Raw genomic sequence first — 14,640 nt, forward strand, 5'->3', positions numbered from 1 at the left:
ATATTTCACAATGTTACACAGTTGTTGATAATTTGGTTAACTTAAAGAAAGAGGGTATGAGTATGGAAGCATTCCTTGGGAAAACTCAAAGTTTAATAACTGAGTTTAATAAGCTTTTACCAATTGGAGGGACACCTACTGAACAGACTGCTCAATGTGAAAACTTTTTGTTGTTCTTGTTTTGTCTAAATTAGGCCCCGAGTTTGAGAATACTTGAAACCAGATTCTTGGGGATAATGTTGTGCCAGGGATCCAAGAATTGTTCAAACGCCTTCTTCAAGTCGCTTCTTTTCCTGGTGAGACTCCTGTACCCACCACAGAACAATCTGCTCTTGTGATCCAAGGAGGTCGAGGTAACAATCTGGGCAATCGGAACAAAGATCGTAGTGGGCAGAAAAGCGCTAGATATTGTGATTATTGCAATAAATCTGGACACACACGAGACCGATGTTTGAAGCTGCATGGGAAACCGTTGCCTGCCCCTAGAAATGTGGCTTAGCTCAAGCAAGAAGAATCATGTTCTAAAACTATCTCTCTTGAAGAATATGAAGAATTTGCCCAGTTTAAAGCTAATGCCCAATCTGCTGTTGTCACTCCTTTGGCTCATTCCAGAGAGACTCATACTGCCTTTGTTTCTCAATATGGACCTCTTTGACCATGGATCCTTGATTCAGGTGCTTCTGAACATATCTGTGGTAATTCCTCTTTATTGACTCACCTCACAAACTCTAAGTCTCTTCTGTCCATTGTGTTTGGTAATGGATCCATATGTACTGCCAACGGAGTTGGTAAAGGAAGACCCCTTCCTAATTTACCTTTGTCATCAGTTTTGTATATACCTACATGTCCTTTTAATTTGATTTCCATTCGTCAACTTACTCACTCTCTAGATTGCCTTGTCACATTTTCTTCTGATTCGGTTATTATACAGGACCGTTGTTCGGGGAAGACGATTGGCTCGGGGTATGAATCAAAATGATTATACCGTCTATCCACTCCTGCTTCCGCTGTCTGTAGTGCTACAGTTTATCCTTCCCTTACTCATTGTTATCTAGGTCATCCGAGTTTGAAGAAACTACAACAACTTGAACCGAGTCTCTCAAAGTTGTCTTCACTAGAGTGTGAATCTTGTCAATTGGGAAAACATTCAAGAACTTCCTTTCCTGAACGGGTTAATAAAGTATCCACATGGTATCGATCAAGTGGTGGCTCGATCAAGTGTAGAGGCAGAATATCGATCAATAGCCTTGGGAACATGTGAACTAATCTGGTTGAAGCATCTCTTGACTGAATTAAAATTTTGTGTGAAAGGGCCTATTAAACTGATGTGCGACAATCAAGCTGCTTTGCATATTGCATCCAATCACGTCTTTCATGAGAGAACAAAACACATCGAGATCGATTGTCATTTTATTCGTGAAAAGATCGCATCTGGGGAAATTGTTACCTCATTCGTGGGTACAAATGATCAGTTAGCTAACATCTTCACCAAAGCTTTAAGAGGTCCCAGAGTTGAATATTTGTGTAACAAGCTTGGAGCTTTTGATATTCACGCTGCAGCTTGAGGGGGGATGTTGAGATGATTTATTGTATTTACTATGCTTTTATTATTTGGTTTTATTGTATGTCTGTTAGTATCCCTAGGGTCTTTTAGCTTTCCTTTCACTGCCTATATATTGTTGTCAGATCTGTTGGATAAATACACAAATATATACAATTTTCTTCTTCAAACTTCTTCAACACTTATTACTGTGTATTATTTATAACTTGCATTGTGTGATATTAGGTTGTAAATTATTTAATTAGTTTTAGGTAGTATTTTAAATTTTAAATTATTTAGTTAAAGCTTAAGCTTGAGTCTTTAAGTTATAACTCAAGTAAACTAACTCATTTATGATATCTTAAATGTTGTGTGGCAATATATAGGAGATATGGATCAGAGTTGGATGTATAAGAAACGCAATACACTTGAATATGTTCATGGGGTTCAAGAGTTTATAAAAATTGTCGAGGAATATGCAAGTCAAATTGGTGAAAATCATATAGTGTGCCCTTGTTTTGATTGTAGAAATCTAAAAAAGTTTTGTAGTTCTGAACAAATTAAAAGTCATTTGATATGTCGTGGTTTTAAGGAAGGATATCACCTGTGGATATAGCATGGTGAAACTATACATACTAATGTGAGTACAGACCAAAGTAAATGTAGAGAAAGATCAAAGTAATGAAGATAATGTTGGAAATGATGGAGACAATGACCGGCTAGATGAATTGATGCGTGATATGCAAGGGGATTTGAATGAAATACCTCAAGATTTTGAAAGTTATTTTTTGAGAATTCTGGAAAAACTTTGTTTTCTAGATGTAGTAAATTTACAAAGTTATCGGCAGTGCTTAAATTGTATAACTTAAAAGCAAAAAAATAGGTGGAATGATAAGAGTTTCACGGTATTATTAGAACTTTTAAAGGACATGCTTCCTGATGATAATGAACTTCCTTGTTCAACTTATGAGGCAAATAAAATGTTATTTCTGTTGGGTATGGAGATTGAAAGGATCCATGTATGTCCAAACGATTGTATTTTGTATTGGAAACAATACAAAGACTTGGATGTGTGTCCGATGTGTGGAGCATCGCGTTATAAACGGAAAGGGCTCGATGATGCATGTGAGCAGAAAAAAGGTCCTCCAGCAAAGTTGTTGTGGTATCTACTGGTAATTCCAAGATTCAAACGTTTGTTTGCAAACGCAAAGGATGCGAAGAATTTGCAATGGCATGCTAGTATGAGAAAAGAAGATGGAAAGTTGAGACATCCTGCCGATTCTCCTCAATGGAGGAACATTAATAGGAACATTTATTTATTTTTAAATGTCGTAGAAATCATTGGATGCTTCTTGTTATTTGTGTTGAATCAAAAGAAGTATATGTATTAGAACCCATGGCATGTGATCGCGACATGGAGATTAAAGCCACATTGAATGTGTAAGCGCACGCACACACATACACACACACACACACACACACACACACACACACACACACACACACACACACACACACACACACACACACATATATATATATATATATATATATATATATATATATATATATATATATATATATATATATATATATATATTGAGACTTATTAGCCATTATTGTTTATAAATTATTTATGAGTGTATATTGTAGGGCATTTCGATTGATTGTAAATTTACGAGGGAAAAGAGCTAAAAACAACGTTGATTGGAAGGGAATTGATGTGTATATCAAAATTAGAGTATTAATATTTTTTTACAACTTTATTATTAGTAGTGTTTCTATTGTTTAGCTTACTAATATATATAAATTAAAACTCATATTGTAGTGTCCTCAACAACCGCGTTATGTAGAGTGCGAGTATTATGTGTTGAGATACATGTATGAGATATGTGACAAGATTATGAACAACTGATTTATTGATGAAACCATAAACAACTATAAATAGTTGTACAAATGACAAAAGATATCTGAAAGTTATAACAACTAGTCTAATAACTATTATACAGGAGCTAGACTAGAACTAAATACAATAACAAAAATATCAGCCACACATGTCTTTAACAATATGCACTCTATATTATGAATTTGAACATTTCGAAATGGTATGTAAAATTTATTAAAACTAAATACATATATACTTTTAAATTGTACTTTATTAATGTTAAAATTAATTATTTGATTATTTTAAATTTGTGTAGGCATTTGAGGCAAAGTCTTACTCAAAGTCTACTATGTGCGTGATAAGTGCCAAAATTTTGATATTTTCACCGTGCATTTAAGATTATTTTCCTTGTTATTTGTTATAATTTTGTCAAAAGTTTCCTCAGTTGATTCATTTGCGTTTTTATGTGTAATTCTTGATGATTTAGTTTAATTGAATGATTTTTAGGGCATTTCGGATGCATGTAGAGTCAATGGCAGCCAATGAGAAGCTATGAAGACGAGGAAAACATCTTTTAGAGAACCAAATTTTGGTGTGTTTAGTGATCTTGGTCATTTGGACAAACAAAGGCAAAAGTGGAGAAAAAGAGCAAGAAGTTGAAATTCCCGCACAAATCATCCACTGCTCGGTATTTCAGTCATATCTCTACGTAGGAATGTCCAAATCAAGTGAGTTTTATGTCATTGGAAAGCTAACTTGAAGGGCTACAACGTTTATGAAGATCATAAACACTAATTCAAAGGTTTTGAGGGTGAACAATTTCCTAAAAGACAAACACAATGCATAGAATCAGCTGTGGCAACCAAGCAGTGCACACCGCCTAGTGGCCATGGGCCGTGGCCACACCCGTGGCCAGCCTCTACAAATGTTACAGGGCGTTTTGACCCATTAAAAAACAGATTTTTTCACCCAAAAAATCATCTTTCATTTCCCTTTCATTCCCTAGTTAGTTTTAGCTCTAGAATAGTTTAGATTAGTGTAGATTTCTTGTTCCTTTCCATTTTCAAGCTCAAGACACCTTGCAATCTTGGATTTCAAAGCTAAAATAGAGAAGTTTTCTTATTAATCTCTTTCATTTGCTTTTCATTTATACTTTCAATTACTCCTTTAATATTGTGTATCTATTGTTAGATTATGAGTAGCTAAGTGTTTTAGGACTTGGATTTGGTTTGATTTTTCTTGCTATTGATGCCTATTTGAATTGTATTGCATAAAGAGGGTTATTTGGGTGTTCTAGGGTTAGTTGTGTCAATTGAGTTTGTTGTGAAATTGTGTATAATTGTTGGATCCCAATTATATGCTTTATTTGGAGTGTGTTTGTTGCTACAAGAGTAGAGCTTGTACACTAGCCACACATTCACACACTTGATGCCCAATACAAGAGTATTTCGGGTGTTAAGGAGAATTTATGCCTTGTGTTATTGAATGGGCAACCTTGGGTTGAATTGCCACGAGAGTGGGGTTCAAGGTCAGGTTGCAAGTCCAAATAGCTACGAGAGCGGTATTTGGACACTTTTGTGCATCTCACTTACCGTATGCCTTGTTTTAATTCCCTAATCCTTAGTACAATATTTGGCATCTTAGCTTGAATCAACCAAGTTGTGGTCTTTTGTTTTACTTGTCTTATTTGTTATTTGTTTAATCATATCAACCCAACTCCTTATTGATAGGCCTAGCTTCTAAAAGGGTAGTTTTAGCTTATGCTTAACTCCACTTTGCATCAATTCCTAACATTACAAGAGCCATCTCCAGTGGAACGATATCTAAACTCTATACTGTGATTTGATACTTGATGGATGTGTGAAAACCGTCCTCATCAGTGCGTCCGAGTTTACCTCGGACGCAGATTGTTCATACAATCTGTGTCTCCGAAATATGCGTCCGACCTACTTCTGACACAGATTGTACATTACCTTGGACGCAAATAATTGATTCTTTTTTTTTTTTTTGGTGAACAGGAGGGACCGAAGGGTCCCATAAAGATTTAGTAGATTCTTCTTGTTGGCACGCCATGAGCTTCCATCTCTAGGATACCCCTAACGCCGTCCGGCGGGAGGGATAGAGTACTGGTTCCCCAGCTGCCGGTTTGACCCTGATTAGCCATAAAGTCTGCACAATGATTTCCTTCGCGGATGACGTGATTGAGCTCGCATGATCGGAACCGTCTCATGAAGGCTTTGCAATCCAAGATGAGCATATTAGCTTCGGGATGAGAGTTGTTGTCTCCTTTAATTGCATTAACCACGACTTCGGAGTCCACTTTCGCTACCAGTTTCTCAATGCCTCTAGTTGAAGCAGTAATAAGGCCTTCCCGAAGTCCCCATAGCTCCGAAATAAAGCTCGATGTAAGACCAATCTTAGTTGAGAAGCCCACAATCCACGATCCCAAGTGATCACGTAGAACACCCCCCATGCTAGCTAAGCTCGCGATCGCCTTTCTTGCTCCGTCTATGTTAAGCTTAACCCATCCTTGTGAAGGAGGTGACCACCTAATCCAAATCTTCCAGACAAGTGTTAGCCCACGGTGGTTGACCAGCAGCCGTTCAACCTCATTTGCCTCTAACATAACATGTATCACCACCTCCCTAGCATGCACATCACGATGATTAAAAATAAAATTGTTCCTTGCCTTCCACATATTCCAAAGTAAATATAGGAATTCAAGATACCAACCTCCCTTTCTAGCAAGAGAGGATTGAACGAGAACTCTTCTTCCCGCCATGCTTAACGAACTTGCCTTCCAGGTGGCGAGTTTCATTCTCATCTTGTTAAGGAAGGCCCCAAACATATCCTTAGAAACCCGTTTTTGAAGTAACAGAATGCCAAGATAAGAGCCTAGGCGATCCGATAGGGAAATACCCATGGTTGATCCAATGTTTTGCTTTGAACCTACACTAGTTTTAGGGAAATAAAAAACCTAAGATTTAGAAAAGTTTACCTTGAACCCAGAGGCACGACCCAGTCTGTTTAAACACTCCATCATGACCTTAGCCTGGCGTTCAGATGCTTCTCCAAACAATATCTGATCATCGAAGGACTAGATTTTGACTAGTCACTTACGTTAAAGGGTTGTACCTTGTGCTTCTTGAATTGTGCCCTTGTTCCCTTGTCTTTCCAACATTAGTAAGTGTAGGAATGTCTTTCTACCTAAGGTTTGTGATTCAAGCTAACCTAGCAAGATTCTTTCATTTCACTCACCCTTCAACCTAAAACACAAAAACCTCTAGCCTCTCTCTAAAATGATTTAGCTTCTTCTCCAAGCTAGAATTTGAGCATCCAAGTCTTGCAAGATTTTCTCCCAAGATTCCTACTTTCTTCATCTTGAGCATAGGGAGGGGTAAGATCCTTGGCTTTTTGGTGTTTTTAACCTTCTTTTAGGTGTCTTTTTCTAAAGTTAAGATCTTTGTTGTGTTTTGTTATGTGTGAGAAGTTGGTGTGGAAGAGGAGCTCTAGGAAAGGCTTTTAAGGGTGATAAGTAGAAGTGTAAGGCTACAAAGGTAACCCATGCTTTAGAAAACCAATTTTCTTACTTATATGATGATTCTTAGCTTCTACTTGTGATTCTTGTGTTGATTTGTGAGATTTGATGCATTGTCTTGTGGTGATGCATGTTTAGAGCTTGTTCTTAGGGTTCTTGAATGCCATTGCTTGGCTATTTCTTGGGTTCAAGTCATATTGATGTTGTGTGTGAGATTTTGGGTGTTTTGGACTTGAACTTGGCATTTTTGTTGAAAATCCCCGAAGGGATATTTTGGTGTAAAGGTGGTACCCGCGGGCGGAACAGCGGACAGAGGCCTACCCGCTGCCCCACCCGCGGGGTACAAGGCCTCGTGGGTTTGTGTACCCGCGGGCGGAACCACGGGTGGAGGTCCACCCGTGGCCCCACCCGTGTGGAACGTGTATGGTTGATGTCGGGGATTTGTTCCTCGTGATTCTTTCTCCTCGGTATTGATGTTTTGACCTCCCGATGTTGATTTATTTGGCTATTTCTGAGTCTTCTTGATGTTTCGTATGTCTTGAACGGTGTATTGGGAATCCATGTAGGATTTGGTGTCTTGAATTGTGCTAAGGGTCCAACTTTGTGATTCGTTGGGCTAATGAGAGTCTTGAACGTTCTTTGGAACTAATTTTGGTTTACCCGTTTGATAAGCATGCTAGTTTGATGTTGATATGCTAGTATGTGTGGTTTGTTCCTTCGTATTGAGATTTCCGATTTGTGTTAACAATCATTTCGTGTTGGATTGGAATCCTTTGTTGATTGAGTATGGTCTCATGTCTTTATTGTGATCTCTTGATTGATTCCTATGATATGATCGTATGTAAATCGTTGTACCTTTGTTGATACTTGACTAAGACTATTGTTGAGTCTTAGTCTTCTTGGTAATGATGATGACCTTGTGTGTGATTATGATTGAGATTGGTGGTTTGTTACTTGAGCTTTGCTCATGAGTTTGGCGGTTTTGTGATTGTGAAATTAATGGTACCCTCGTGTACTGAGAGTTCGGCGCTAATGTGGGTGGATGTAGGTGGGGGAACGACGGTCCCCGGAGGCAAAAGGTTGGACTCAGAAGTACAGGGGTTACTTGGAGGTAATGGTTGGAACTGAAATAAGGTCGGGGGTAGCCATAAGGTTGGAACATGGCATAAGGTTGGAACTATGATACTTGTGACATGTAGTTGTCACCGTGACATGTAGTTGTTACCATGCGAATGTGTTTTTCCTTGCTTATGAGCATGTCTTGATGTATTATACTTTGTGATCAGTAGAATGCATCCTGAGTTGTATTGTCTTTCATGTTTGTTGTCTTGTTGTTGTTGTGGGGGTGGTGATTCCTATTTCTTTTGAGAGTGATTTGATGAGTCTTTGAAGTTGACTTCTCTCCTTGGTTTTGAAATGATATATACTGTATTCTGTTTCAAAATGGTTTTGATTATATTTATCTATATATGTTATTTAACGCGTATTGATGGGTTACTAGCAATGTTCGCTGACCGGGTGTTATCCCTTGACTCTACAGGTTTTGAGTAGATGGCTGAGAGCGCTAGACGTGGATTGCTAGATAGATTAGGTGTCTTGTGTAGATGTTATCTTTTGTTGGCCTGTGAGCCTAGTTTAGCGGCCTGTGTGCCTAGACGCTTTATGTTTTGTTGAATTGATAGTTTTCCCGCCTGTGCACCTATGTTTGAGATAGGTGTGGCATAACACGTACCGATTTTATATAGCTTCCGCTTGCTTTATGTCTTGATGATTAGATGTTTTCCTGTGCATTTAAGTTTTAAAGATGTGGTAAAATCGGGGGTGTTTCAATACTCCACTCCTCTTGGTCTCTAAGGGCCTCAAACTGGTTCCCACTCTGTTTGTTCGAAGCCTTGTCATCCGAATTCTGCTTCTGTTTTGGCTTGGATGGATGATTGGCCTTGGCTTTTCTTTTGTGATTAACTACCATCCAGGCACCATGCTTTTCAACTGGTTTTGGCGGAGTGGGTTGATCCACGTGCATGGTCTCTTGAGGCTTCTCTCCCCGATTGATCTCTGGTTCAGAGACATCTGCGCTCACGTTACCATTCTTCAGACACGCCACTAATCGATGACCAACCTCCCCACACCCAAAACAGATGACATGAAGGCCTTCGAATTCAATTCTTTGAAAGCAGTTTTGAACCATCACCACTACTACCAGGGGTTTTGTTAAATCGATCTCCACCGCCGCCTTTGCGAACTTACCGCGTTCCACACCCGCAGTTGTGGTGTCAAGCTTCAGGGGAGTTCCCACGTTATTCAGGATCGATCTAATCGCCTCCTCCCTGAAGAATTCCACCAGTAGACCCAGTAGACGAACCCACACTACTATTTGTTCAACCTTCGCAGTCGTGATATCAAAATTTGGTTTCCATCTCTGTGCCACCACGTACTGGTCGAAGAGTTTCCAAGGGTCATCCACCATTACATGAAGATAGTTCTTCTAGTATTGGAACCTAACAATGAACCAACCGATCCATTATCAATGAATTCAGTCTTCCCTTCCGGATTCTGTAGCCATTGCATGCGTTGTTGGAAAAGAGGGAAAGCCACAGGCTTCCCAAGAAACTTAACGATCAGGGCATTCTTCTAATCCATTATTGTCTGAGAGCTTTGGGGAATTTCACCACCGAAATGCCCTCCACAACATCATTGTCATCGTCTTCCTTGTCCGAGTCAACCTGGATCTCTTTGTCGAACCAATTGGCTTCCTCTTTCCTTCTCGGTGAATCATCTCCCAGCATTGGATGATCAGTCGTCGTCTTCGCAAAAGAATGTTTGAAAGCTTTGAAACGTTTGATCACTCTTACTGGCCATTCAGATGTTTCCGGTTGCACCCCACCGACAGGTGGTTGCGCCACCGCCTCGACCTCCATGGCCCAGGCCAAAACCGACGTGGGAAACTTACCAAAAATAACCAACCAAACCCTAGGACCGTTGGGAGAAAAATCTTAGAGAGAAAAGAAATTATCTCTACGTCAAACATATTCAGAGAGAGAGAGAGAGAGTAATTCATTCAAATGACTGATTCTGTACTAGTGAAAGTAAACTTAAAAAAAAAAACATTTAATTTACTGAAGAGTTAGAAGAGCTAAAATAAAGAAAAGAAACTAAAATATACAAAAGTGTTGCAGGGGATTCAATCCCATGACATTTCATATCATATTCAAGGTTGCAACCAAACAAGCTCCTCAAATTCTTAATAATTAGTACATAAATTATACTTTTATATATACTTTACTGCTATATGTGTATATATATATATACATATATATATAAGGGGTGGGGAGGGATAGGGGGCAGTCCCCACTGCCCCCATTGTAGATCCGCTCATGGCTGACCAGCTCAAACCAAGAAGACCAATAGGCTATTCGTATTGGGAATCAAACTTATAACCTTGTGGACTTACAAGAGTGTGGTTACCAAGTAACAACCTTACCAACATGGCTCGGGTATCCCCAATTCTTGATTCTGTTGTTCGGTTAATTAGCTTGTTGCTTTTGTTAGGATATACCCCGTATTTGCTGTAAATAACATTTTTTGTTACATAACATCTTGGAGTTATCTACAATTCACTTTTTTTTTAATTATTAAATTTAGTATTAATATATAAAAGTTATGTGTTTAGAAATTACATTAGAAGTACTATTAAACACACACACACACACACAAAAAAAAAAAAAAAAAACATTTTGTAAATGGCTATGTCCATTGTTTAGTTATGGTTAGTAGAAAGAAATATAATTATTGAAAATGTGAATTCACATGAAACCATTAACCAATGCTTAGGGTGGAGCATGATATTCCAAGAGAAGAGGCAAATGTTGCAGTGGTGTCACCAGTAAGGTATCGCTTGAGGCGATTCAAGTCATCTGCTGCATCAAGCATTGTAGGCCTTGTGGAGGGACAGTCTTGTGTGCACAGCATCCCAACCTCAATCAGCTCTCTTATGGCAACTTCCCACATCTTCATCACTTCAGCTGACTGCTCTTTCAGAGCTCTCATCAATGAACAGTCCACTATTTCCATCTGCTCACTTTTCACATACTGGTGTAGGCTTAAGCTTCTCCCAAATGTGTCATCAGTTGGTTTCTTTCTTGTCACCATCTCCAGAACCAACACCCCGAAGCTGTATACATCTCCTTTTGTAGATGTGCTTGATCCAAATCCATACTCTGCATAACGTGGCGGTTTTCGTCTTTTTTGTTAGATTTTAGACTGAAATCAATAAAACACTTAAGTGGAAAGGGTTGTGACCCTTGCCGGCAAAGGAGGTAAACCAGCCTAGGTTGCCCATAGCTGACTGACTGGTCTGGCTCCTCCTGCTGATAGTGAACTTGTAACCTTGTGGTTATCAAGTCAACAACCTGACCAACTTAGCTAGGGTTGCCCCTTTCCTATTTAACTTTTCAATTATATTTTATGACTTTCATGTTTGCAATAGGTTGGAGGAAAGTGTACCTGGTGCAATGTATCCAATAGAGCCACATAACATATTTGCAGTAGAATTCCCCAGTTTCTGATCAGCATTGCCTGATCCAGTAGTTGTCATGACTAGCTTAGATATACCAAAATCGGAGACTAATGCTGTCATGTCCTCATTGAGAAGAACATTGCTAGGCTTTAGATCACAGTGTATGACTTTGACAGGAGAATGGTGGTGTAGGTAAGCCAGCCCTTCTGCAATGTCACTGCAAATGTTCACCCTCTGCATTAAGCTCAAGTCAGAGGATCCCGAGTGCGGGTGGGGGTATAAACGCCTGTCTAAGCTCCCATTTGCCATGTAGGGAAGAACAAGAGCCTTGAAATCAGGTAGACTACAGGCTGTTATGAGTCTTATCAGATTTCTGTGTCGAATCCTCCTTAGTACTTGGCATTCTCTGATAAAGCTCTTCATGGAATTGCCAGTCTGCATACTTAGCACCTTCACAGCTATTGGTGTTCCATCTGGAAGAATTCCCTTGTACACACATCCATAGCTTCCTGTTCCAATTAAGTGGCTCTCGTCAAATCCTCCGGTGGCATCTGACAGTTCTTTATATGGTATTCTTGGGATATTGCATATCGACTCGAGTGGTAATTTCTTCTCGGTTTCAGGCTGCTGGCTTGGCGAAAGCATACGTTTCAAGAGCCTGCAGCCAATTAAACAGCATATTGTTGAGAGGAAAGCTGATGCTGATATGATAAAGACGCGATATCCTCCCTTTGTCTGGCAAGCAGGGATACCGGGAATATGCCCACAGAGATGTTGGTTACCCAGGAATGATAAATTTGTGGCGGAATCGAAGATGCCTCCACTGGGAATCACCCCATCAAGGTCATTGGATGAGAGGTTCAGAAATGTGAGGGTGTGGACCTTATTCAAGCTTGTTGGTATCATTCCAGACAAATTGTTTCCTGACACATCAAAAACTTCAAGGTTCCTCATCTCACCCAAGGATTCTGGAAGATGCCCTTCTAGATTGTTGGCTGATAGGTTTAGCTTTGTCAAGGCAATGCAGTTTGAAATCTGATAAAATATACTTCCGGTGAGGCGATTTGAAGACAGATCAATCTCCTGGACATTTTCCAGCTTGCTTAGCTCAATGGGCAAAGATCCATTAAGCTGGTTATGTGAAAGATTCAGGAAAATTCGAAGCTCCCGCATTTCTGATATCTCTGGGGGAATGCTTCCTGTCAGTTTATTAAAAGAGAGGTCTACTTTGTACAGGCCTTTGCATTTCCCCAAACTTGTAGGAATATGTCCTGAGAGAAGGTTGTTGTTGAGGAACAAAGAATTTATCGAATTCCCTAGACTTCGAGGGATGCTTCCAGATAACCTGTTATTTGAAAGATCTAACACACCTAGATGAGACAACTGCCCTAAAGCTTCAGGGATATCACCTGTCAGCATGTTGTGAGACAAGTAAAGCTGCTCCAAGCTTGCCATTTTGCTTATTTCTGTTGTAATGCTGCCATTCAGAAGATTTGCTGTCAAGTTCAACAGCGTAAGGTTCGAAAATCTGCCAAAATCACGAGGAATAGATCCGATTATCCGGTTGTCCTGCAGCTGCAACGTTTCAAGAGTCGCACCAACTCTTGCAAGGGAACTAGATAACCTTCCTCCGAGACCCATACTGCTCAGTTCCAGCTCCACTAATCGACTGCAGTTCGATAGAGCAGTAAAGAACGGCTCGAGATCAGTGTTTAGATCATGACTCACCATAGCATTATTTGACAAGTGAAGGAACCACAGCTTATGCAGCTTCGATACGATTACTGAAGGCAATTCACCAGACAGATGGTTGTTCTCCACATCCAAATTAATCAAGTCTGAGGCATTGGTCAAAGAGTAAGGGATTTCTCCTGTCAATTGGTTATCATACAAATTAAGGGTCCATAATTCTGGGCAATTTCCTATTTCTGATGGAATGTTTCCTATGAGGAGGTTGTCAGAGAAGTCGACGTTGTATAGTAAGGTGCAGTTGGTGAAGACAGAATGTGGAATAGTTCCACTGAACTTATTCCCCCTAAGACTGATGAGTAAAAGTTTGGAAAGGAAAGACAAAGAAGCTGGAATTGAGCCGTACAAACTGTTGTTATCAAGCCTTAGATCGCGAAGGTATTGAAGGAAAGAAATCTCGGGTGGGATGATGCCAAAGAGATGGTTGTCAGCGAGCTGGAGGACGCGAAGTTGTGTGAGATTGGAAATGAAGGGAGAGAGGAGGCCGACGAGGTCAGAGGCATTGAGGTTGATGAGCATCACGCGGTGATGGAACCTGCCACAGCTCACACCGGTGAAGTTGCACACATCATTGGCCTCGTTCCAGCTCTCGAGCCTTGAATGAGGATCGAAAAGTATGGCCCTTCGGAATGCTAGGAGTGCGGCTTTGTCAGTGAGGAGAGAGTGATGGTAGGCGGAGAGAGCGTCGCCAAATGCCACGGCCATATGTAGAAGGAGCAGGAAGAGGTATGTTAGTCCCTTGAAAGCCATATGATTATTACTTCTCATTCTGCTTGATAAGGAGGGGCTTGTGAACAGCTAATAAAACTCAACAAGACACTTTCATACAGTCAGGCTGCTGTGTGGGTGTGATCTCTGTGGTTGTATGTGTGGATCATTGATTGATGAATGAGTTTATGTGAGTGAAGGTGGGAAGAGATTTTTTTTTCAAGTGAACAGTTGAATTAAGCTATGATTTGTGGGGGGAACAAAACAGCTGCTGATAACTGATGATGAGTGAATAGATTTCAACTAATACCGACCCACCCACCCACCTAATTATATACGGTTTGAGTACTCAAAACTTGAATTCAAAATGAGTATATATTGGGTGTGTTTGGTTCATAAGTTTATACACTAGAAATTGAAATCAAAATCATTGAGATTCAAACCCATGACCTTTCAAATGAGAGTCCAACCTTGATACCATTATATCACAAGGTCTTGGCTAATTTGTGTTTAGTTGACAATTTTTTAAAACACAGCTATGAGATTTGATTATCTCTTCAATAAAAAATCTCATTCCCTAATTAAAAATGTATCATTCATTTTATTGGTAATATGATTTCTAAGTTTCAATTAGTGCTTTTAGATTTTTGTTTTGATTTTTATTTTTTTTTTGTTCATATTAGTGCTTTGGATGTCATTATATT

General features: G+C 39.6%; 1 protein-coding gene across 1 annotated transcript; it reads right to left on the bottom strand.

The window, feature by feature from the left end:
• Positions 1-10,711: 10,711 nt before the first annotated feature.
• LOC109155278 (putative leucine-rich repeat receptor-like serine/threonine-protein kinase At2g24130) lies at positions 10,712-14,067 on the bottom strand. Its single transcript, XM_019302961.1, has 2 exons — positions 11,467-14,067; positions 10,712-11,180 (listed from the first exon to the last, which is right to left on the bottom strand). Exons 1-2 carry the CDS (start codon positions 13,994-13,996, stop codon positions 10,780-10,782), a joined length of 2,931 nt encoding a protein of 976 aa, XP_019158506.1. The 5' UTR covers positions 13,997-14,067; the 3' UTR covers positions 10,712-10,779.
• Between the last annotated feature and the right edge of the window lie 573 nt (positions 14,068-14,640).

The sequence above is a fragment of the Ipomoea nil genome, unplaced genomic scaffold, assembly GCF_001879475.1.
Source record: "Ipomoea nil cultivar Tokyo-kokei standard unplaced genomic scaffold, Asagao_1.1 scaffold2700, whole genome shotgun sequence".
Taxonomy (NCBI): domain Eukaryota; kingdom Viridiplantae; phylum Streptophyta; class Magnoliopsida; order Solanales; family Convolvulaceae; genus Ipomoea; species Ipomoea nil.

What these genes read in the sequence shown, in the direction of transcription:
- LOC109155278 (XM_019302961.1), bottom strand. Translation starts at nt 13,996, where the DNA reads ATGAGAAGTAATAATCATATGGCTTTCAAGGGACTAACATACCTCTTC. An exon ending in TATTGGATACATTGCACCAG is followed by an intron (nt 11,181 to 11,466) that starts GTACACTTTCCT and finishes CACGTTATGCAG; the next exon opens with AGTATGGATTTGGATCAAGC.